The sequence below is a fragment of the Dipteris shenzhenensis genome, chromosome 3 (genome assembly GCF_047967505.1).
Source record: "Dipteris shenzhenensis isolate YYH24624 ecotype China chromosome 3, Dip_SZ_1.0, whole genome shotgun sequence".
NCBI classification, from domain to species: Eukaryota; Viridiplantae; Streptophyta; class Polypodiopsida; order Gleicheniales; family Dipteridaceae; genus Dipteris; species Dipteris shenzhenensis.
In genome coordinates this window covers 5,750,404-5,773,978 of record NC_141598.1, presented here as the reverse complement: position 1 = coordinate 5,773,978, position 23,575 = coordinate 5,750,404, and the positions used below count along the sequence as shown (strand labels likewise).

The 23,575-nt window shown below is 40.2% G+C and overlaps 1 protein-coding gene across 2 annotated transcripts in view; it reads right to left on the bottom strand.

Moving 5' to 3' along the window:
* Nucleotides 1-13,463: 13,463 nt before the first annotated feature.
* Nucleotides 13,464-23,575, bottom strand: part of OVA9 (glutamine-tRNA ligase, putative / glutaminyl-tRNA synthetase, putative / GlnRS) — a 187,316-nt gene continuing 177,204 nt past the window's right edge. For both annotated transcript variants that reach the window (XM_087373033.1, XM_087373034.1), the window contains one exon: nucleotides 13,464-13,830. In XM_087373033.1, coding sequence (XP_087229159.1) covers nucleotides 13,733-13,830 — 98 coding nt within the window. In that variant the 3' untranslated portion in view covers nucleotides 13,464-13,732. The remainder of the gene's footprint in view (nucleotides 13,831-23,575) is intronic.

Sequence of the window (23,575 nt, the reverse complement as noted above, 5' to 3'; positions counted from 1 at the left end):
TCTTAGTAATAAATAAAAATCTCTCAACTAGATTTCTATACTCTCTACTATCAATAAGTGGATACAAGCTTCACTTTCACAACCATAGATGTAGATACAAGCTTGCTGTCCATTATCCCAAATGCTTTGAGAATCTCAGGAGCACACTCTTGGTGTGAAATGATTGTTTTCCGTAATTTTTTGAAATTATCTTTTGAAAAAATGCTTAAGATCCAAATTATTGAGAAATTATCTTTTGAAAAAATGCTTAAGATCCAAATTTATCTCAAATAAAGCAATTTCATGCCCTATGTCTACTTATCCCTCATTAATGGTTGAGAAAAAAAATTGTAATTTATATTAAGAACATAATATGTTTACAATAAGATATTATTGTGTAGAGAAACAAAAGGTGCATAAAACTTAGTAGCAATAGTAGATGTACCCAAAAAAATGCTTAGTGAAATACTGAACAATGATGATTATCTGTGGAGATAATGACTTGAACCATTATCCCAAGTGCTTTGAGAACCTCCCAAGCACACTGTTGGTGTGAAATGATTTTTTTACTTGATTTTGAAGAACTCAATTTCCAAAAATAATGCATAAGGTCCAAATTTATCTCAAACAAAAAAGCTTAACATCCAAATTCATCTCAAACAAAGCAATTCCATGACCTCTGTCTGCTTCTCTCTCATTAATGGTTGAGAAGAAAATTTGTACTTTATATTAAGAACATAAGATGTTTATAATAGGCTATTATTGTGTATAGAAACAAAAGGTGCATAAAACATAGTAATACTAGGTAGATATACCCAAAAAAATGCTTTGTGAAATACCTAACAGTGATTATCTATGGAGATAGTGACTCAAAGCAATAGACTCAAACGTGGAAACAACAACAAAATCAATAAGGCTACTCTAAAATTTAAATGCAACTAATAGGCATGTCTTATTTTGTTGCCCTTGGAAAATGTTCCCTACTGTTCTAGTTCATGAATGTCAATCTCTCTCTGAAGCTAGATATGAGATTCATTGAAGTTTAGGAACTCTTTGTCCAGTCTCCTTTGTTCCTATCTATCCACACAAAGAATTATCCTTGATTTTATTCCATAGGCCCTGTTTGAATTTTGATGCATCTCGTAGGAGTACTACTTTCCAATATTTAATGCTCCCTTATCTAAAATTGAACTGCTTTCCACACTTTCCAATTGGTTGAAACCCAAGACTTTAGAATCCAATCCATCGAATCCTTATGTAGATCTTCATCAATTATCACAGTCATATACTTACCTAGAGAAGGAGGAGATGGTGGCACTCTTCTAAATTCTTTACTCTCAGTGCGAAGTTGTGGTCGGCTAGTTTATGCACTCCATTGAAGTCAAGATGACTTGGGCATTGCACTTTAGATGGCTTATGCATCATTTGATTCTTTCTTGACTTTAGTTCTCCACCACAATGCTCTTGGCAACTAGAAAGTCCAACACCACATTTAAATCAATTGACAGGGGTTCCTCCTTTGTTAGTTTTGATTGAATCTATGTATGATAGCTAGGGAGCAGAGCCGCGGCTTCTATTTTGTAAGCTAGATATTAGTAGGGTGCATATGTTGCTAAGGGAATTTGAGCAGTGACCTTCTTTTGTCAGTGGAAAGGTTTAAGAATAGTCTATTTCACTAAGGCTAAAGTCTTAGTGAACTATTGTTCCAATGAGTAGTTGAGCATCAAATTCGGATCTATAGTTGCAATTCACATGTGGGTCTGATAGTACTAATTTAGTGTTGTTCAATATTAGTTATAGTACTAGAGTTAAACCTTGTGTAATTAGTACTAGCTTTAGTAGCTATAGATATTTAAAACACCCCACTATGTCCACTGGTGTTATATAGTACTAGTTATAGTAATTTATTTAATTTTAAACAAAAACTAGAGACACCACTAAAGAGATCATGTGAAGTAGTAACTAATTGTTTAGAGTATGCTATTAACAATATTGTCCATGCCAATTAATAGTGCTATTAGGTATTAGTGGAAGTTACAATATCTCTACTTATACCCTTGTGTAAGAAAAACTATTAGAAACACTATTCAATACTCTTAACTTAATCCTTTCGTACTATTATGAGTGATGTGCAATACAAAATAGTATGTTTGGTAAGAATTAATAATTGATTAACAATCATGATTGGAATATTATTCAAAACATCTAAAAACACTATTTAGTACTATCAAACAATCTATTTCACCTTTGGTATTAGTTGCTTAGTGTCACTTCTAAGCATTCATCTAAAAAGGCATTAAAATTGCTAGTACATGTACTACTACTTACCAATCCATGCAAAGATAGTAGTACCACTTAGCAGTGATGTCTTGGTAACTATCAATGCTATAACATTGGAACCTAATTAGTAGTGCATTTTGCTAGTTAGCAATCCTTTACAACATAGCAATTTTGGTTAGTAGTGCTATGCTAGCATCATCTACTAATTTACCTTCAGGTTTTTTTGTAAAGTCATTTCATTTGTTGTGCATTTACTTTCTCAACACTTGATATGTAGGAGGTGCTTGATGAGAGAGCCCATGCTGTGGAGTAACAAAGAAACTAAGAGCAGTGTGGTGACAACGGTAGAACCTTAACACAACTACTTAAATGTCAAGGACTTGGGTGCACAACAATATATCCTACTAAGGTGCCTTACATATCAGCTAGTTGTGATTGTTAGCATTAGGATATCAGAAGGTTATCTCCACACACACAGATAATCAAAATTTTAATGCTATTTTGGCATTCTAATGTCCATACATATTAATGTGCATTCCTTAACAATTTCACTATCATGAGAAAATAAAAAATAAGTATTCTATAACTTATCCTCCCAATACACTAGGTTAATTTATTAAAAGATTGGGGGATGGTGAGAACCCATTATCCATGCTTGACATATTACCCCTACTTAACTACCCTTCATTTATTTCTATCTTATGAACTACCCACCCCACAAACCACAATGAGCCGTGTAATATTTTCCAAAAGAAAAATTTCAAGGTGCAAGTTGGAACAACATGAAAATTTGAATTTTTTTCCTTTTTGGATCATTCCGATCTAAGCTAAGGTAAGAAGTTATGATTACCTAAAGTTTTCCTATGATGTGAGGTTAAAAGATTATGGGAAAAAACCAAAGGTTTGCAAGCACTAAGTGTTTAAGTCTCTAAGGAGTTGGTATTGCATTTGATTCCTACACGTGCAAATTAAGGGGTGAGACCCCTTTTAAGAGGTTAGAAGATTATGGAAAACCGAAATACCAAAGGTTTGCAAGTGCTAAGTCTATAAGGATATGGCCTTGCACTTGATTCCTACACATGCAGATTAAGTGGTGAGAGCCCTTCTTTTAAGAGGGACACATGGTGGTGGATCACAATGCCACATGTCAGTAAACTAAGCTACCATGCCACCGATGTGAGATGCCACATAGGCACTTGAGATGCTACATGTGCACTACTCTATTTGAGCTGTCATGTCAGATTCAAAACAACATCAGCTTCAATGCCTCGTCAGCACCATCGAGACTTGCCACGTCTAGACAAACAAACATGTCAACTCTTTAACTACCATGTACTAGTAGATTGACACATCATCCCTCTATTGGTTTTGAGTGACATGTCAACTCCAAAAATTTGACTAACTTGACTAGGCTAACTAACCCTATAGCTAACGACAAGTTTGGCTATCCTACCCTCCTAGCTATGGACTTTCAACACTGATCATCACTTAATGGAATTCTAACTACCCTAAGAACTATTGGATAGTAGGGTGGCAATGGTCTGAGGTCGGCAGGTTAAATCCTGCTAAGGAGACTATATTTGCATAAAAAATAAACTTTTAATAATGTTTTAACTTTTTTAATGATCATCACATGTCTTTGTGTGTCACCTCTATATTTACTTGATCAAGCAACTTGAGAGCTTTATAACATGTTCTACATCTCAATTTCACATTGCAGAGCTGATTAAGAGCTAGAATACACCATATTTCCCACAAACTTTTTAGCATTAGACTATTTTAAACCAAATTTATCAATCTGCACAACACTCAATATATAAATGCATTCTTTCCATTCCCATGTGATACAAATGCTATTGTTAATTGCAAATGCTTGTTCAACAACCTATAGCCATGTAGTTTGCCTCACCAATCTCATCATATGTCTTCCTTATTTTCATTAAATCCTCCCCACTTAAGAAAAACTGAGGACCTCAAGGAGAAATCCCCCATACAAAATTTGTACTACAATAACAAAACCTAGTGCACTCATGCATCTCATTATACATTGCATTCCCTATCTCATTGGCAGATATACTACTTTCAAGGACTACTAACCATCACTGAGTAGAATCCAAATACCCCTTAAGCATGCAATGTCGTACCTATGCTAATCAGCATGCCATAAACATAGCCCCAATAAAATAGGTGCCTTAGTGTCCAAAAACTGTTAACATATGTGCTGACACTAATCATTACAAGCAGATGGATTAAACACAATCCAAACACAATCCACTCATGCATCTCATTATACATTGCATTCCCTATCTCATTGGCAGATATACTACTCAAGGACTACTAACCATCACTGAGTAGAATCCAAATACCCCTTAAGCATGCAATGTCGTACCTATGCTAATCAGCATGCCATAAACATAGCCCCAATAAAATAGGTGCCTTAGTGTCCAAAAACTGTTAACATATGTGCTGACACTAATCATTACAAGCAGATGGATTAAACACAATCCAAACACAAGCAGATGGAGAAGGTCCTACCCATACAAAGTTGTTGAAAAAGGAGCCAAGTTGTTGGGATTATGAGTGTAAGCATGCATTTTATCAATGTTATCAAGAATTGGTGATAGCAGCTACATTAGACACAATCCTTTTGCGTCTGTGTTGACCATCAAAACTTGAAGTGTCTAATTTTAGAACATACTTTAATAGGTGGGGGTTACATGATAGATTTAATTATTGCAAGTGTTTTAGTTTGCTTCCGTCAAGGTGTTAAGCCCTTGCTGCACTCAAGGCAAAAGGCCCTCAGTTTGAGGCCCCTCCTTCTGCGAGGCATCCCCATCTCCAAGCTTTGTAACATCTTTGCAATAGATTTTCCACGAGAGAGTGTCTAAGCCCTTAAGCCCTTGCTTAAGTCAAGGCAAAACACCCTCCGTTTGAGGCATCTTCATCTTTGATTTAGCTCTACTTCTAAAGAACCCCTTCTCCTTTTCATTTGCTTCAAAAAGCCCCTTCTCCTTTTCATTTGCTTCAAAAAGCTCATCGTTCAGCTCTATGGAGTAGGAGTTATGGTCATTTTAGTTTTCCTAGTGTATTCTTTTAGAGAGATTAAGGTCGTGCTACAACTTCGAGACTACTTCACTCTAGTACTCGACTCACTACAACCACAACTACTCACACAATGCAACTACAACATCAACGAGTATCTATGGCCAACCTAGCACTTCTACGCGTAGGGTTATTCGTAGGTCTCTAAGTTTTGTCGCGTAGTGAGATGCAGCCCATGCCGGCTGGTGCCAAAAAAGGTGCAAACACGTTTGTGCTAAAAGATAATACGATGGTGCTTGATCCCATGATCTCGCCTCCGTATTTGAGCGGCTCTACCGCTAGACTATGCACACGATTGTACACATCTGGTGGAGAGCGTTGCACATAAGTGAAACATTTGCGTTTTGTGCACCTCTGGTACGTGGCGGGACCCGTACGACGAGCTAGAGACAAAAGGAAGCGCCCTAGATTTATCATTAGGCCACTTTTACAACATACTCTAGGTAGCCGAATACTCCAACAAGGGCACAAAGCACTGCCCCGTTTATTTGGAACAAAGTGTACAAAAAGATCAGCAAGCTCCTAAATTCAAAGTTAGTTTGCAAGAACACCATTACAGGCATCGCTGCTGCTAGCAATACTTGAGAATTAATCTCTAACACCTTCAAAAGCTTTCCACTCTATAAGATCCCAACAAATTCGTGTTCAACATGATGTTTTCAAGACGAGTTACGGTATACGTCTCATTCACCATTGCCCTCAAACTGCAAGAAAATCTGCAAGAACTAAGAAAGCATCGATTAAAGAGAACTATTATCTAGTGCAGTCATGGTCCAATAAGGCCGCAACCTCTAAACACATCGCAAGATTCAATACATGAGAGAACACTTTTTGCAAAGCTTCTGGTCTGAACCCAAGCAAAATCTCGACAATCCACTTTACAAAATGCAAACTTCGGTGCAAAAAGCCCGTTTCCCAATAATTTGTCTCTTACGTAAGCTACCTTATGCGAGGTGCTTGCCCATAAGTGAAATCTTTACAGAAGACGTTCTATTGTGATAACTAGAAGAGTTGATTCATTATCAAGGGAGAAATGAGCAAGGAACCACGCATATCGCAAACCAACATACGAGCGTCTCCATACTTGCAATTGTTCGTCCAGCCTTTCAATAGCAGAGTCCCTCTCTAGTGATCCTTAACTGTCTGGAAGCCGATGAGACCAACCAAGGCGAAGGCGATGACGACGAGAAAGAGGTAGGGAGGGATTTTGAGGTGGGAGGGAGCCATTGATTGTTGCTGATGAAGAAGCAGAGAAAGCTCCTCCAAAGTAAGGTCCTAAAAAATGAAGTAAGGAGGTAAAGTTACTTCCACTCTTGAAGAACTCTCGTCCTCTCCGTAAAATTCTATGAGGGTCGTCTTCACTTTGGCGACCTGCACTGCCAACAACTATCGGCACCCTCTAGCCTGCGTGTAGTTCAAAACTATATTGAGGCTTGTTGAGTGTCAAAGCAAGGTGGAACAGGTCGACGAGACATCGAGACGAAGAAAAAAGGCAGAGACTAGATGCATGGTTACTCCAAAAAACTAGAGTGGCACCAATTCTGCGACTCCCAAGCGTCCACTAAACTGTAGCCCTAACAAGTCACATCGCTTCCAAGTGTCCAAGAACCCGTTTTCAAAGGGCAGGGCAACTAAAACATTGCTATAGCCTACCCCTTTCAGGGCAGTGCTAACAAACACCTTGATCAACGAAAGGCAACTCAGCAACAAGACAACGCAACTACCCCTGCCTTGTGATAGTCACTGAGTTACAGTGCCCTCGCACCTCCAGCACATAGCTTAGTAGCCAACAGCACCAGACGTCAATCAATCGACACGCTCACAGCAGCAGCAGGGACACAAAAACGCCTGAGCTTCAACAATGGACAACCAACTACTATCTACAACTAGCCCTGCGAATAAGCAACTCAACAACCCACGACTCCAAGAATGCTCATGCAGAGCACAGAAGAGCGGACTCCTAGCTCCAGCACAGAGCTTGCAGCAACGACCTTCATCAAATGGCTTCCATGAGAAACGACAGTGCTAAGCTTCTACATGTCTACAACACCGACACTCCTACTTCGCAAACGATAGCTAGCTTCACCATCTATAGCAATCCCAGTCAACCATCCTACCTACAACATTCCAGACGACCCACGCTAATTACATAGACCTTCAAACGGCAGTGCTCCAATGAAGCAAGACTTCATAGATCCAACACCGTTGTCTTCACAAGCATAGCACCTACATCCAGCTGCATCTACGCCAATGAGCCCACCATTAACGCCACTCAAGCACACTCAAACGCAAGACGGGCGCAATAGCAATCGAAAGCACACTTGGCTCCCGCGTTGAGAAGCTCCGTGACTCCTTCATCTTCATCCGTCGTCCCATGGGCTCGCAACTCTGTCGCCATAGCTTTTCACAAAGGTTCCAACCTAAGCCACCACATGGCAACACCTTATGTAGGTTATCCCCATGCCATGTCAACAGGCAAATACGTGTCAATCCCACATCAGTAGTCCACATCATCACGATTGCCATGTCAGTTGCCTAGTCAGCATGCCAACATGTGCACAAAGTGCGATATGGGCACAACTTTGTAATCAGCATGTGACCTCTCATGCCACATCACCACATGCCACCCCATCAATTTGGACCCTTGGACAAAGTACGGTGCAAATTTCAAATGGCTATAACTTTTAATCCAGATGGAATTTTAAGGTGATCAAAAAACAAAAAGTGATCGGCATATCGTGCTCTATGCAGTGAGCACCTCAAGTCTATGTTTTCACTATTCTATAGGTCAGAAGAAACCAATCCTCTTCATCGAAACCACCTCCTGATCCAATTCAAGCCATCTAGCACATAAAATGAACAAATTAAAATTCATTTTGCTGCATTTTACGCTACCACATGTAGTCTAAATTTAGAGTAGCATAGCCTTAGAGGAGATAAAACTCCACCAAGCCAAGTAAGCCATTGCCATATCACTCGATTAGTTCCCACCGGCATTAGTACCTTCGGATCTGTCATCGGTGTACATATTTACACATATGATGCCAGTTCATTTCTATCGGAATTTAGGAGTTCATGACCCTTTGTGACACTTGGGCCAAGTCATCTTCCTCTCGGATTCAAGATTGTTGCACACATTGCACACACATGCCACCCATGTAAAGTCACACATTGTTGACTATTTTTTGGCATTGGTTTCTACACAGACACATCAGCCTTGTATAGCCTCTTGGACACACAGGTGTCATCATGTTACTATAGGCCTGATAATTAGCATACACGTAAGTCCCCAATGGTAGCTCGAGCATAAGACCCCAATGTGGATGCTCTCACACAGTGCTCTCAGGGGTAGACACTCTCATCGGTACATGGGTAAGCCTCTTGCACAGAGCACCATACTGCCTCCAGCATCATTTCACATCTATGTAACTACCATCATTGTACATCTGCACATCTACTCTAGCCAAGGACCCATGGGCAACCTATGTGGGCCACCATCTAGAAGAATACAAAATCTCATGTGGCGTACAATTAATCATGACCAATATATAGAGATAACCTTTCGGGGCACCCATTGGTGCAACTCTCTTAAGGGAGTCTAGGTTACTACCTGCAATTGAAGACATCAACCAATGCATGTTGTGTACGAGAAGAAGGGCATCTCCACATGGAGTTCCCTACTTGTGAAGGCCAAAACCACTCTCATGGATCCCACTATAGTTGATGAAGAGGCCGGACCTCCTATAGCCTTATCCTAACATGACCAAGTACTCACAAACTCACTAGCACACCATCAATTTGCTGAGCTCCTTAACAAGACACCTACTCACATCCCACAAAAACTACGTCCTTTCAACAGTCCTTAGTATTCACCACTTGGTTGATGTTGAGTCCCAACACAAGATTGCAAATACTTGAAAGTACTAATTTATTATTATTGTATAAACATGCAAAAATCTTTTTAGGACACCACTATCCATTTGGAATCTCGATTAATTTGAATTTGTTGTTGACACGGTTCATAATGACATTTGAATTCAAGATCAATTCCATAGCCAAGACACACACAAGCCACCTCACTCGATATTTTTGCAAGGGCCAACTAGATCTTTGATGGGTAAATGATTTGACCCTTTGGATATACTTCCTAAGATATAAATCAACTCTCAGTCATACTTGACAACTCCACTAATAACATAGGTTTATGTTCCTCTTCAATAGACTCTGTGGGACCTACTTCCACCATATTAACCCCTATGTTCATGAGGATAGGTAATTGACCCACTATATAAATTCTGAGGTCTTTACTCCTTTTGGGTATCATGACAATTGACATGCCTGCATCCATGCAAACCTTGGTTTCACCATTCTTTTTAGGTATGCTCGCGTCACAAAAACCCCCTAGAGTGTAGTGTGCTAAAACCAATCCTTGGCATTGACATGGGACACATGGTAGTATTCTAGACAATTCAAACCTTTTGTATCTCAAATGTGATCGTGAGATTCCCTTTCTTTTCTACAATAAACAACCTTGATCATCCAAGGAAGACTCTGTTTGACTTTGTAGAATTTTGTGTAGGAACAAGCTTCAATGAAGTTGACACAACCTGATTAGGGGGGACAACTTTTTAAAAAATTACTTTTAATTGTTCTCATGATCCAAAGTGCCTAGTCTTATGACACACCTACCATAACACTATTGTCTTACCCAAGGTGGCTTGGAAATTTTTAGCTTGTTCACATCGCTTCCTTGACCAAGAGCATTATGCCAATAGAATTTTCTTAATCACTCCCTTGGAATCTACCATAATATAATCAATGATCCCCTTGGAACCTATCATAAGATAACCCAAAATGAGAAGAACTAGTTCTCATTATGGACTCTTGGTCTTGCTTCACCTTTCTTATCGTTATTTCAAATTTAGGGTCATTTGTAAAAGAAACTTGGTGAAGGTGATCCCACAACACTAACAAGCTCAAGGCAATTTTATTGCCCCTTTAATTTTCATATGTCTCCTATGGCGGGATTGTCTCCATTAGCTCCTTTGACAAGGAATAATGTAAGTCTAGTGGTACCATGTATAGGGCCTTATACATCTCGATTCCCAAGGACTCAAGGCTACTATACAAGATTCCCATGCCACACCAATAGACTATACCCTATTGTTAGCAACTTATGGCATCCTAGCCAATAAGTCAACCATTAGGGGAGCATTGATGACTCCTACAAGTCCCTCCTTGTTGATTATGTTGTCTTACGTACTTTAGCAACAACTAACCCTTACTCTCTATTGCTTGGGAGGCAGTTGCTCATGCTATACATAATTAGGGTGCAGGTATACTGCAGTTTAGAGACCATATCTTTAAAATGAAGTGTATAGAGAGGTACTATATCCTTTGAAAAGTCCACCATATACATATTATGCTACTCCTAGTACTCCCAATTTGCAAAGGAGGAAGAAGACACATCTATGCTTGTGGCAACCATAAGCTGTGTATGTTCGATCGCCAAATGATTCCTTGAGGTCAAAAGACCCTAAAGGGATCTTCAAGGAATACAGATGCTTTTGTATGGCAAGCGACGAGTAAGGAAGGAGTTAAGGATGACCCTAAGGAAAGTAGTTATGGATGAAATTGAGGAAAAGCCAGGAGTAAGGTAGTAGTTAAGGATGAGCTTGAGGAAAAGTGGAGTAGACCATTAAGGAAGAGAAGGGAGTGTTGCGGGTAGAGCATAATGAAGATCCTGATCTATCCTCAAGTAAGAAAGAGAAGGGAGTGTTGAGGGTAAATCATAATGAGTATTAGGATGAGAATTCCTTATCAAGAACTTTTGGAATGATTAGGTGTCTATCTTGACATGGATATCAATCTTATAGAAATAGCTAGCTAGCCAAAGCATGATTGAGAACGTGAAACCCCTTTGGTGCCTTGTTCGATCGATGCAATCAATCATTCGCTAAGAGGATGCTAGCGGTGAAGGAGGCCCAGGGATAATAGGCTTCAAGGACCAAGGCCACATGGCTTAGAATCTATTGTGAACATAGTAGAAATGGCATCACAAAATTTGGAGGATATCTCTATTAGGGTCAGTTTAGAAAATCTGGTTTTATATGAATTCATAGAACTCCTATGTCAAATCAGGGTCTACCATTTACATCCCACATGTTAGGGTTTTGGACCACTCCTCCCATCCCATAAAGATTTGTGGACATTGCTTACGTACCCTGGTAACCAAGGACTACATCCAATATTCTTGTACAACATCGTTTCAAGCATATTAGCCACATCGCACTTGGCTCCCATTTTAGCTATTTCCAAATTACCCAATACTATGATAACATCTAGAGTAGGTGATTGTTACAATCTTACGTGGAAACCTGTGTTCATTGGCAAACCTTTAACAAACAAACTCAATTGCTAATCTTGTGCTTTTGGTGTTGGCTTCTTCCCTAAGAGTCTATTTATTCTACTAGCATATGTCTCTACAGAATCATAAGGCATCAGAGTAAGGCAGAATAACTCCTTCACTTAGTCCACATATCCAATTGGTTGAAAAGGTTGCAAAGTGACTTGCTCAAGGCTAGCCATACCAATCACTACCAAATACATCTACTATAGCTAGGAAGGTCCTAAGCTTCTCTGCATTGTGCCTTGATTATGGGTGAAAGCCACTGAATTAAACCTATTTAATGTACACATCAATGTCCTTGCCTAACCCTTGATACTATGGCACACAACAAAGCTACTATTCACCATAATTGGTTGCAGAGGAGGTTCTATTGGTTGAGGGTCTCAACAACTGACAACTACTTCTTGTTATAAATTTGGAAGTAGAAAGTCAATAACTGCTTCTTCTAGTTGTAGTCATGTTGGAGGATTTTACTAAATTGGGTATGACTTTCATGAGTAAAAAATCTATGTATACCTACCTCAACTCTTTCTAAATGGCATCTTCTCGCACTTTCTTCTCGACTAAACGTGATCCTCACCATGCCCATGGAGCATGAACTATACAGGTCCAAGTGAGTATCCCTCTCCTAAGTCCACAAATTTTTCTATAATCAAGACTTAACTAGTAATTATATAAATGCATATGAATACTCAAGGACTTGAGAATCCCATGGCTTTAGCAGACTTATAGTGAAGAGGTTTGGCTGACATAATAGTAGGCCGAATTGGCTTAGTCCTTTTAGACTTGTTCTTCTTTCAACTATTAGTATTAGAAGAGGGTATTATGTAAGAGGAATCTTATGAAAGGTCTCACTAGATATCCAAAGCATCTTGCACTCCCCAACAACACTGCCAACCACATTAAACGCAACCGTAACACAACCACATTAAACGCCATGGCTTGGATGCGAGACAATATATCCCACTAAGGTGCCGTGTCTTACCTTACAACCAATTGTCGTAGCAAAAGGACATCAAAAGTGCTAGCTCCCTGCACAGCAAATTAGACTTTCAAAGCTATTTTTGGTATTCTAATGTCCATACATACTGATGTGTACTCTCTGCGCGCAATGCAACATTAAACGCCATGGCTTGGATGCAAGACAATATATCCCACTAAGGTTCCGTGGCTTACCTTACAACCAATTGTCGTAGCAAAAGGACATCAAAAGTGTTAGCTCCCTGCACAGCAAATTAGACTTTCAAAGCTATTTTTGGTATTCTAATGTCCATACATACTGATGTGTACTCTCTGCGCCCAATGCAACATTAAACGCCATGGCTTGGATGCGACAATATCCCACTAAGGTGCCGTGCCTTACCTTACAACCAATTGTCGTAGCAAAAGGACATCAAAAGTGTTAGCTCCCTGCACAGCAAATTAGACTTTCAAAGCTATTTTTGGTATTCTAATGTCCATACATACTGATGTGTACTCTCTGCACGCAATGCAACATTAAACGCCATGGCTTGGATGCGAGACAATATATCCCACTAAGGTGCCGCGCCTTACCTTACGACCAATTGTCGTAGCAAAAGGACATCAAAAGTGTTAGCTCCCTGCAAAGAAAATTAGATCTTCAAAGCTATTTTTGGTATTCTAATGTCCATACATACGGATGTGTACTCTCTGCACGCAATGCAATTGTGTATTGAAGTAAATTTTGAACATAATAACTGCTATTAAACCAAGGGTGTACACATGTAAGATGCACGAAGACTGTATTGATACTTGAAACTTCGTATCAAACTGAGGGAGACAAGAATGTCTTATGCTTCAATAACATCTTATGTTATGAAAAATACAATAAGGTGGATGCTTTGTCTCACATCGGTGAGCACAAGCTCCAAAGCATGGCTGGATTATTCAACCTCCTGTATAAATACGTATAAAGAAATCTCTGGAGGACTCCAGATACATCTATTTCCCTGCAACTTTCCCATAAGAATCTCGAAGAGTGACAGTTCTATTAAAGACTAACTTGTCAGGAGTTGAGTCCACATCAACACAAAAGTAGCCTGTACGAAAGACAGAAACACGTATTAAAAATTTGCATTTCATGGACGGCCTTTGTTTTCAGACAATTTAAATAGACTACCTCTATACTACATGGACCTACGAATTTCAAGATGACTGAGCAGCCATACGACCATTTCAGTCGTATTCACAAGCTTCACATATTGGCTATAGCCAATATGTGAAGACAAAAACAAAACAAAACCAACCAACGCAAAGACAAAAACAAAAACAAAACCAACCAAAACCTCAATGGATCCTCTCAACTAAGAAGCATATCAATCAAGAGCCTGAGAATTAGACAATTTTCCTGAGCACAATTTAACAAACTCAATCCCCAAGCACAAATTTCAGCTAAATTCTGCATAAACTGTCAGTAGAAGTCTCGTACAAGAAGACACCCGTCCTAACACAGAACTATATTTGTTTAGCTTGCTTGTGGATGTGATAAACAGATTCGCCTTAAATGATTGACCATACCGAGGAATTCAAGAACATTCTATGAAAGACAAGGACAATCCATTATTAGTAATATACAAACTTTAAGTTAAAAAATAAATAAAATACAAAATGCGCCCGACTCTTCTCAAAGCAGGATCACAGAGTTCTTCCAGTCAGATTGTACGGACTACCTCCCATCCTTGTCCAAACCTAGGACACGACCCACCGATGTTACGGTAGCCTGGGTTAGGTGGAGAGCCATTGCAAGGAGAGCGAGACAGCGCACAGACAGTCGCTAGCGCTCCATCACTAGCTAGGCATCGGTACGACCGCGCCCCCTCACGAGCTCCCCTTGACATTTACACCCACCCTACAAGGCCTCGTTGTACTGGCTAGAGCCAGCATGGCCTGGTGATGTGGATTGACTGATTGATGAGGATTGTGATTATGATTATGATGATGGTGTCATTACTGATGATTTGACTATGTATCACTTAGGCCTTAGCTTTCAACATGGGTGATGGTGCTCGTTTAGTAGCCACACCCTTTCTGCTTGTTGTATCAGGTTTACTACCAGTCTCATAGACCCATCAGTCTTCCGTGGACTATAATAAACTCTCTCTCCCTCTCTCTCCCTATATATATATATTATTTATTTATTTATAGCCCCAACGAATGTACACATTCCACTACAACAAAACCGAAGGCCTAGGTGCCGCTTTTGAAGCACTCCAGGATTGCTGCAGTGCTGGACAAGCCATTTTGGAGGGGTTTTTCTTAGATTTCCAACTGATTTTCAAGCTCTTGGAGCTGTTCTAGATCTGTTCAATTCACTTTTGGTGGAGTTTTCACTGATTTCAAGATGCTGCAGCTGATTTGATAAATGGCCACCTTTCTGAAGTGTCTTCAGACCCTTTTAAGAGTTTTGAAGCTGTTACAGACCCTTTGAATATGTTCCAGACCCGTTTCTAGGGTTTAAGAAAAATTTCAAGGGTTTCAAACAACCTGTCTGGAAGTTCGTGCAGAAAAACCTAATACAGAAGTCACATCTACTGCAATCCTAATCAATTTAAACCTATTTTGGAGGAGCTTTATAGGCTGAAATTTTTCTGCTCAGCTTTGCCTCATTTATGCTTGCACTCCGAGTGTCTTTTTCCCTCACAAATTTAAAGCCTTGCTTGCATTTGTTAGCCCTTGTACCAAGGGGATTTTTACTTGCAAGTAAAATTTAGATTCAGCCAGATTGTCCAGACTTTGGCCAAGCATTCGGTTGTGGAGCATTGGATTTTGTTCGTGCAGTTTAATTCTAAGCAACTGGATTTTTTCAGAGGTTGTTATTTTGTGCATTTATCTAAGATGGCTCAAAATCCCCGTAATGCATTCGAAGTCCTCACTCAAAATGATAAGTTGGATGGTACCAGCAATTCTCTTTGGAGCTCTATGATTAAGAATATTTTGGTTTCAAAAAGACTCGAGACTTTGTGACAAGTGATGATATCTGTCATGGAGCTCTAGCTCTTGGCACTCCTACACAACAAGGAGCCGATCATGCCAAGCACCTACTCAATCGACACTAGATCAGAGAATTTGGGATGCCTGAGGGACACAAGCCTTGTCTTCAATTACGCTTTTAGTAAAGAAGTTCCTTATACCTCATATCAGGTCTTGCCAAACTTCTAACAATGCCAAACTTCTAACAATGCAAGACACACTTTGGAAGCTGTGTCAAGCCCGTAATGAGGCAAGGGTCTCATTTCTAAAATGAGAACTTGATTCAGTAAGGATGCATGAAAGACACCCACTCTCATGCCATGTGACTAAAATTCAAGATCTCAAAGAGCAACAATAGAGACACTGCATTTGGAAAAAATCAGATCAGGCCCTTGCTGAACTCAATAAAAGAAAAATCGTCGCTCTTTTAATGTGTTTGAAGGCTTTTGAGGCAGAAGATGATACACCTACTGAAAATTCGATTACCACAAGTTGCAAATGCCTCAAATAAGCCTATGGCTGATCCTGTTACTCAGCAAGATAGTTGATGATGTTGCAGAGGCAGGTTCAGCCTTGCAAGAAGCAAGAACAATCCAGTTCATGGGGCTTTATATGTATGTATGTATTGGGTTCTCCACTCAAATCATCCACCTTGTAGATCGTTGCCTTGGGCATATGTTACAGTCACCTCTCTTTACAAGCCTCCTTCATGGACGTCGGCTCATGCAAATCGTGTTTGGTCTATGATACGTTCTTCTCGATGATGAAAGAAACAATTGATGCTAATTTGGGATTGCAGGTTTTCTTTTGGAGGGTTTCCTTGGGATTCTTCCGTTTGGAGCCTCACCATCACATCGCTCCTGCTATTTGTCACCGATGCCTATCCAACAATTTAGGCAAGCTATTCTAGATCTCTGGTGTTCATCCTATCAGGCAAGGATTTGATCTTTTCTTTCATTGGGTTTGTTATTTGGCACTATGGACTTTATGGAAGGATCGTAATCATACTATCTTTGGTGACCCTTCCCTATCAAAGTACCATTTCTTCCGTGCTTCCCTTCGGTAATCAATTCTTTGATTGCCCGCATGCACGGGATTTGGTTTATCTGCCTTTTTGTCCTATAATGAGATCTTTTGATTTTGTAATTACTCGTCCCCTCTTTTTGGGGGACAGTTTCACAACTTCTTGTACTGTAATACGAATGGATTTCACAAAAAATTGTGTTTGGGACAGGTTCATCACCCCAACCTTGCTTTATTTCTGGAAAACCTTACTGCAATGTATTAAGAAATGATTGCAGTTTCAGATTCGACACATGGCTCTGAATTTTCTGCACCAATCTGACGGCGCTCCTCTTGTTTCGAAGAGAATCCATTCGGGACAGCCATGGACTGAAGTAAGAGGAAAAAACAGGGCCAAACAGGGCAGGAAGATAAAAGCACTCTAGAGGCGAGATATGAACAGCAAAGGGGCAAGGAAAGGGCATGATTAGGCGAGAAGTGTAAGAGGAAAAAAGGGCTAAACAGGGCAGGAAAAACCCAGAGTATAGGACAGCTTAGAGGCTGGAAAAAGGGTCTATAAACAGTGAATGAAGGAGGGATGTAAAAGTTGATGAAGAAGGAAAACATGCAACATATGAGCAGCACACACACAAACACACTTTTTTTTTTGGGGTGAACTTTGATTGATTATATTATATGAGTAGCAACCTCAAAACAAGGTGCTACAATTACATCAACTGAAAATTTCAGTATATGCCAAAAAGACCTCATGATCTATGCACACACTTTTTTTTTGGTAAAATCCAGTGCATTGTATTTATATTCTCATAAATTTACAAGATGGGAAGTCTCCAAAATGGAGAATATCCCAAAGATCAAAAGCATAAAAAGAAAAGCTCTATGCAAGAAGCATGTAGATCACCCTCATGGCAGGCATCATATAAGGATTGCCGCAATGAGGCTCGGAAAGATTCATATGACTTGTGAATCTGCCGGCCCAAGTATGCCAAATTATGCTCATTCCAGATTGTCCAAAGAGCCCAATATCTCACCCATGAGAGAAATAGTGAGTATTGAGACAAAGACCTCATAAATCTGCCAAATAACCAAAAATGTTTCCCAAATCTGTGACTCGGGAAACGGAGCCGAAGATGATCTGAAATTCTCCCAAGGAGGTTCCTAGAAGACGGGCAGTGCCAAAGCAAATGACGGACAGTCTCTAAAGGAGCCTGACACCGTAAACATGTGGATGGTGCAATGTGATGTTTGGCAAGTGTGATTCCCATTGACAATGTGCCGGTCATGCTTCTCCAAAGAAAAAGTCTTTGTTTCAAAGGCATTTTACACCTCCATAATATTCGAAGATTCTTCCGCCACCATGAAAGGGGCTTCCTGATATGCCACAGAGTATTAGCATATTGCTGAATGCATGGAGCAGGCTGAAGAAGCTTGTAGGCTTTGATGGAGGTCAAAGCAGGCAGAGGAACAGGATGAGAGCATGTAGCAGAGGGTTGCAATTGCCAATCCATAAGCCTGTCTGTGTCAGCCACAGGAGAAACAGGTAGAAGAGGATGTAACAGATCAGCAATTTTCTTCCATATCGACCTATTATGGATTCCCAATGCATAGGAGGTGGCCTGAGGAAAAGATAAGACATAACCCTGATCATCTACCACATCATTGATGTATCTAATTCCCAATTTCATGAGATTAGATGCCCGAACAGGTTCCTGTAAAGCAAGTGGAATGTCAAAGATGGCACTCCAATGAAGACTTTCTTTCCTCATTGAGTTTGTTCCCGAGTAATTATCAGGAGCCCATTTGACCTTGGAAAGTACTTGTTTCCAGTCAAGTATCAGAGCAGTAGAGAAAGGGCAGCCATGAATCCCTACAAATCTCCCAATGGCAACCTCCCAATGATCAGTAGTCCAATGGCCATAAGCAGATGTCCTCATGTTGACACACATGGATGCTATCATACAAGTCCATGGCTGTTGTTGACGAAAAAAAGTATGGAGCATAGTCGCCTTCCTTGCAAGTACATGATATCTTATATTGAGAACATTGAGTCCCCCATGCATCCTAGGAGAGCACACCATTTCCATCTTCATCAGTCTCAATGCTTTCACAGCAGTTTTTGTCCTCCTTAACAGCTCCACATAAAGGTTGAAATATCTCTGGAGGACCAATGTAGCAAAGGCAAAAAGAACTGAACATAGGACATTACAATGGACTATACTATTCTGAGCATGACATGAAGTGGCCAAGTAGAAATTTTCCAATATTCCAGTTTATGTTGAAGTCTTTGGAAGATCCATTTTAACTGCTGCTTCTTGGTGATATGCCATCCTATAGGATATCCCAAATGCATGACTACATCTTTGGAATGCACTACATGACCTGGCCGGAGAATAGAATGCCAGTCACATTGTTTCAGGGGAAGCAATTTAGATTTGTCAAAGTTGACATGCAATCCCACTGCTAATCCATACAATGATAGTGTGGTCATTAGCATGTGAACTTTCCGGGGAGAGTTCTGTGGCATAAAGAAAAAATCATCAGCATATGCCTATGCCAAAAAAGATGCAGCCCCAGGGATTTTAAGACCAATCATCTGTCCTGTGTTTGTAAGATGATCAAGATACATCAAGAGGGGATAGGTCGCAATGGCATAGAAGAGAGCACTAAGAGGGCAGCCCTGTCTAATTGATCTACTCGGTGTCCATGACCGAGATAGATGACCCCCAAGAATGCACTGAGAAGTAGAGCCAGAATAAAGGCAATAAATTGCATTTGCTATCTTGGGACCAAAGCCCAACTTTGTCATGATTTGAGAGATAAAATCCCATTGAACAGTGTCAAATGCCTTAGTGATATCTACCTGCAATATGAGCACATCTTGATGCGAGTACTTAGCATATTCAATTGCAGTCAATGCATTGGAGATATTATCATGGATTTGTCTTCGCGACACAAACCCATACTGATGAGGATGAAGGCCCGCATTCAGCATCCCATGAAGCCTATACACAATCATTTTGGCAATGAGTTTGTAAACTACAGGCATCAAAGTAATAGGCCTCCAATCTGACATATGGTCACACAGATGTTTTTTGGGCACAAGTTTGATTATGCCATGCTTCCAAAGGTGCGGCAAGTGATTTTCTTGCCAGGCAACATTGATCATTTGTAAAAGGACATCTTTCAAATCATCCCAGAAAGAAATATAAACACACACACACACATACATTTTTTTGGGTGAAATCTTCTTTGGATTATATTACAAGTAACTATCCCAAAATGGGATATGTCAAAATACATGTAGCTGGAAAACACACACTTTTTTTTGGGTAAAATCCAGTGCACTGTATTTATATTGTCATAACTTTACAAGAGCGGAAGTCTCCAAGAATGGAGAGTATCCCACAGATCAGAAGCATAAAAAGAAAAGCTCAATGCAAGATGCATGCATATCATCCTCATGGCAGGCATCATATAAAGATTGTCGCAATGAGGCTCTAAAAGATTCATATGACTTTTGAAACTGGCGTCCCAAGTATGCCAAATTGTGCTCTTCCCAGATTGTCCAAAGAGCCCAATATCTCACCCATGAGAGAAAGAGTGAGTATTGAGATAAAAGCCTCCTAAATCTGCCAAATAGCCAAAAATGTTTCCCAAATATGTGACTCGGGAAACGGAGGCGAAGATGATTTGAAATTTTCCCAAGGAGATTCCGAGTAGACGGGCAATGCCAAAGCAAATGAGGGACAGTCTCTGAAGGAGCGTGACACCGTAAACACGTGGGTGGTGCAATGTGACGTTTGGCAAGTGTGATTCCCACTGACAATGTGCCGGTCATGCATCTCCAAAGAAAGAGTCTTTGTTTCAAAGGCATTTTACACCTCCATAATAGTCGGAGATTCTTCCGCCACCATGAAAGGGGCTCCTTGATATGCCATAGAGTATTAGCATATTGATGAATCCAAGGGGCAAGTTGAAGAAGTTTGTGGACTTTGATGGAGGTCAAAACAGACAGAGGAATAGGACGAGAGCATGTAGCAGAGGGGTACACTTGCCAATCCATAAGCCTGTCTGTGTCAGCCACAGGGGGAATAGGTAGAAAAGGATGCAAGAGATCAGCAATTTTCTTCCATATCAATCTGTGATGCATTCCCAAAGCATAAGAGACAGTGGCCTGAGGAAAAGATAAGACATAGCCGTGATCATCTACCACATCATTGATGTATCTAATTCCCAATTTCATGAGATTATATGCCCGAACCGGTTCCTGTAAAGCAAGTGGAATGTCAAAGATGGCACTCCAATGAATACTTTCTTTCCTCATTGAGTTTGTCCCCGAATGATTATCAGGAGCCCATTTTACTTTAGAAAGCACTTGTTTCCAGTCCAATATCAGAGCAGTAGAGAAAGGGCATCCAGGAATCTTCCCTACAAATCTCCCAATGACAACCTCCCAATGATCAGTAGTCCAATGGCCATAAGCAGTTGTCCTCATGTTGACACACATGGATGCGATCATACAAGTCCATGGCTGTTTTTGACGGAAAAAGGTATGGAGCATAGTCGCCTTCCTTGCAAGTACATGATATCTGATATTTAGAACATTAAGTCCTCCATGCATCCTAGGGGAACATACCATTTCCATCTTCAGCAGTCTCAATGCTTTCACAGCAGTTTTTGTCTTCCATAACAGCTCCATAGCTTGAGACATAGAGGCTGAGATATCTCTGGAGGACCAATGTAACAAAGGCAAAAAGAACTGAACATAAGACATTACAATAGACTGTACTATTCTGAGCCTGACATGAAGTGGCCAAGTAGAAATTTTCCAATATTCCAATTTATGTTGAAGTCTTTGGAAGATCCATTTTAGCTGCTGCTTCCTGGTAATATGCCATCCTATAGGATATCCCAAATGCCTGACTACATCTTTGGAATGCACTATCTGACCAGGCCAGAGAATAGAATGCCAGTCACATTGTTTCAGTGGAAGCAATTTGGATTTGTCAAAGTTGACATGCAATCCCGCTGCTAATCCATACAATGATAATGTGGTCATAAGCATGCTGACTTCCCGAGGAGAGTTCTGTGGCATAAAGAAGGAATCATCAGCGTATGCCTGTGCCAAAAAAGATGCAGCCCCAGGGATTTTAAGACCAGTCATATGTCCTGTGCTTGTAAGATGATCAAGATACATCAATAGGGGATGAGTCGCAATGGCATAGAAAAGAGCACTAAGGGGGCAGCCCTGTCGGACGGATCTACCCAATATCCATGACCGAGATAGATGACTTCCGAGAATGCACTGGGAAGTAGATCCAGAATAAAGCCAATAAATTGCATTTGCTATCTTGGGACCAAAACCCAGCTTTGTCATGGTTTGAGAGATAAAATCCCATTGTACAGTGTCAAATGCCTTAGTAATATCTACCTGCAATATGAGCACATCTTGATTCGAGTACTTAGCATATTCAATTGCAGTCAATGCATTGGAGATATTGTCATAGATTTGTCTTCGTGGCACAAACCCATACTGATGAGGATGAAGGCCCGCATTCAGTATCCCATGAACCCTATACACGATCATTTTGGCAATGAGTTTGTAAACTACAGGCATCAAAGTAATAGGCCTCCAATCTGACATATGATCACAAAGATGTTTTTTGGGCACAAGTTTAATTATGCCATGCTTCCAAAGGCGTGGCAATTGATTTTCTTGCCAGGCAACATTGATCATTTGTAATAGAACATCTTTCAAATCATCCCAAAAAGAAATATAAAATTCCACCGTAAGACCATCCCAGCCAGGGGACTTGTATTTGCCAAGATGGGAATTATTATATCACACCAATACATACTAGGACTATAAAACTAATAGAAGTGGCCTTCATAACATCAATTTAAGACTGAGCATCTTTAGGTTTAGATTTGAAATCTTTAATTAGTGTTGTTCCATCTCAATACACAGCCCATTTTTCAGCTTTATGTGCATCTTTCATTTTGGTGAGCTCGACACTCCTCTGCTTGAGCTGAGTTAAGGTGAGTTCCTCAGAGATCCAAATCCTTGTGCCCTTCAACTTGTCTGTCTATCGAAGAATCTTAATTCTTCCCGCTCTCTTCTTGAAAAACACTTGTACTTGCATTCCTGTTTGGGAGACACAACTGATATCACTCTACTTGTGGTATTTCCTTTTTGAGACATGCAAAGCTTCTGCAATAATTTCTTGCTTGCCTTTGTTCTCCATCTCGTTCACCTTTCTGCTAAGAGCTACAGCTAGCAGCCTGAGCTCTCTGACTTCATGCTCCAAGTGGTAAATGTGCTCCTGAGGGTCTAATCCGATCCTTTTCCCGTAGGTCAAAGCATAGGGACTGGGTGTTGCTGCAATGTCGGAGTAAGAGGGCTTACTGACGGGGGTCGTGGTGTTGGAATGTCCTTATCCTAGATTTTGAGGAATATGTGCTTCCAGCAAAATATTAACTTGCAATGATACGGTTTCATCCAGCTTTCCATGCGAGCAAGCTCAAGGAGAAACACGAAGATGGAGACGGTTTAACATCTCCTAAAGAATTAATAGAGTTGGAGGAATGACCTATGTTCCACATGAGCCTAACAAGGTTCTAGATAAAAGACCGAACAACTCTGGAATAGAATTACTATCAAGTATTATATTAACTGGAAAGCTAAGCTAGATGAAGATTCAACTTGGGAGAAAGTTGATAACTTAAAGGAAAGCTTCCTTGACATTATATTCGAGGACCTAAATACTCCAAGGAGCTAGCCTGGGTCAAGGA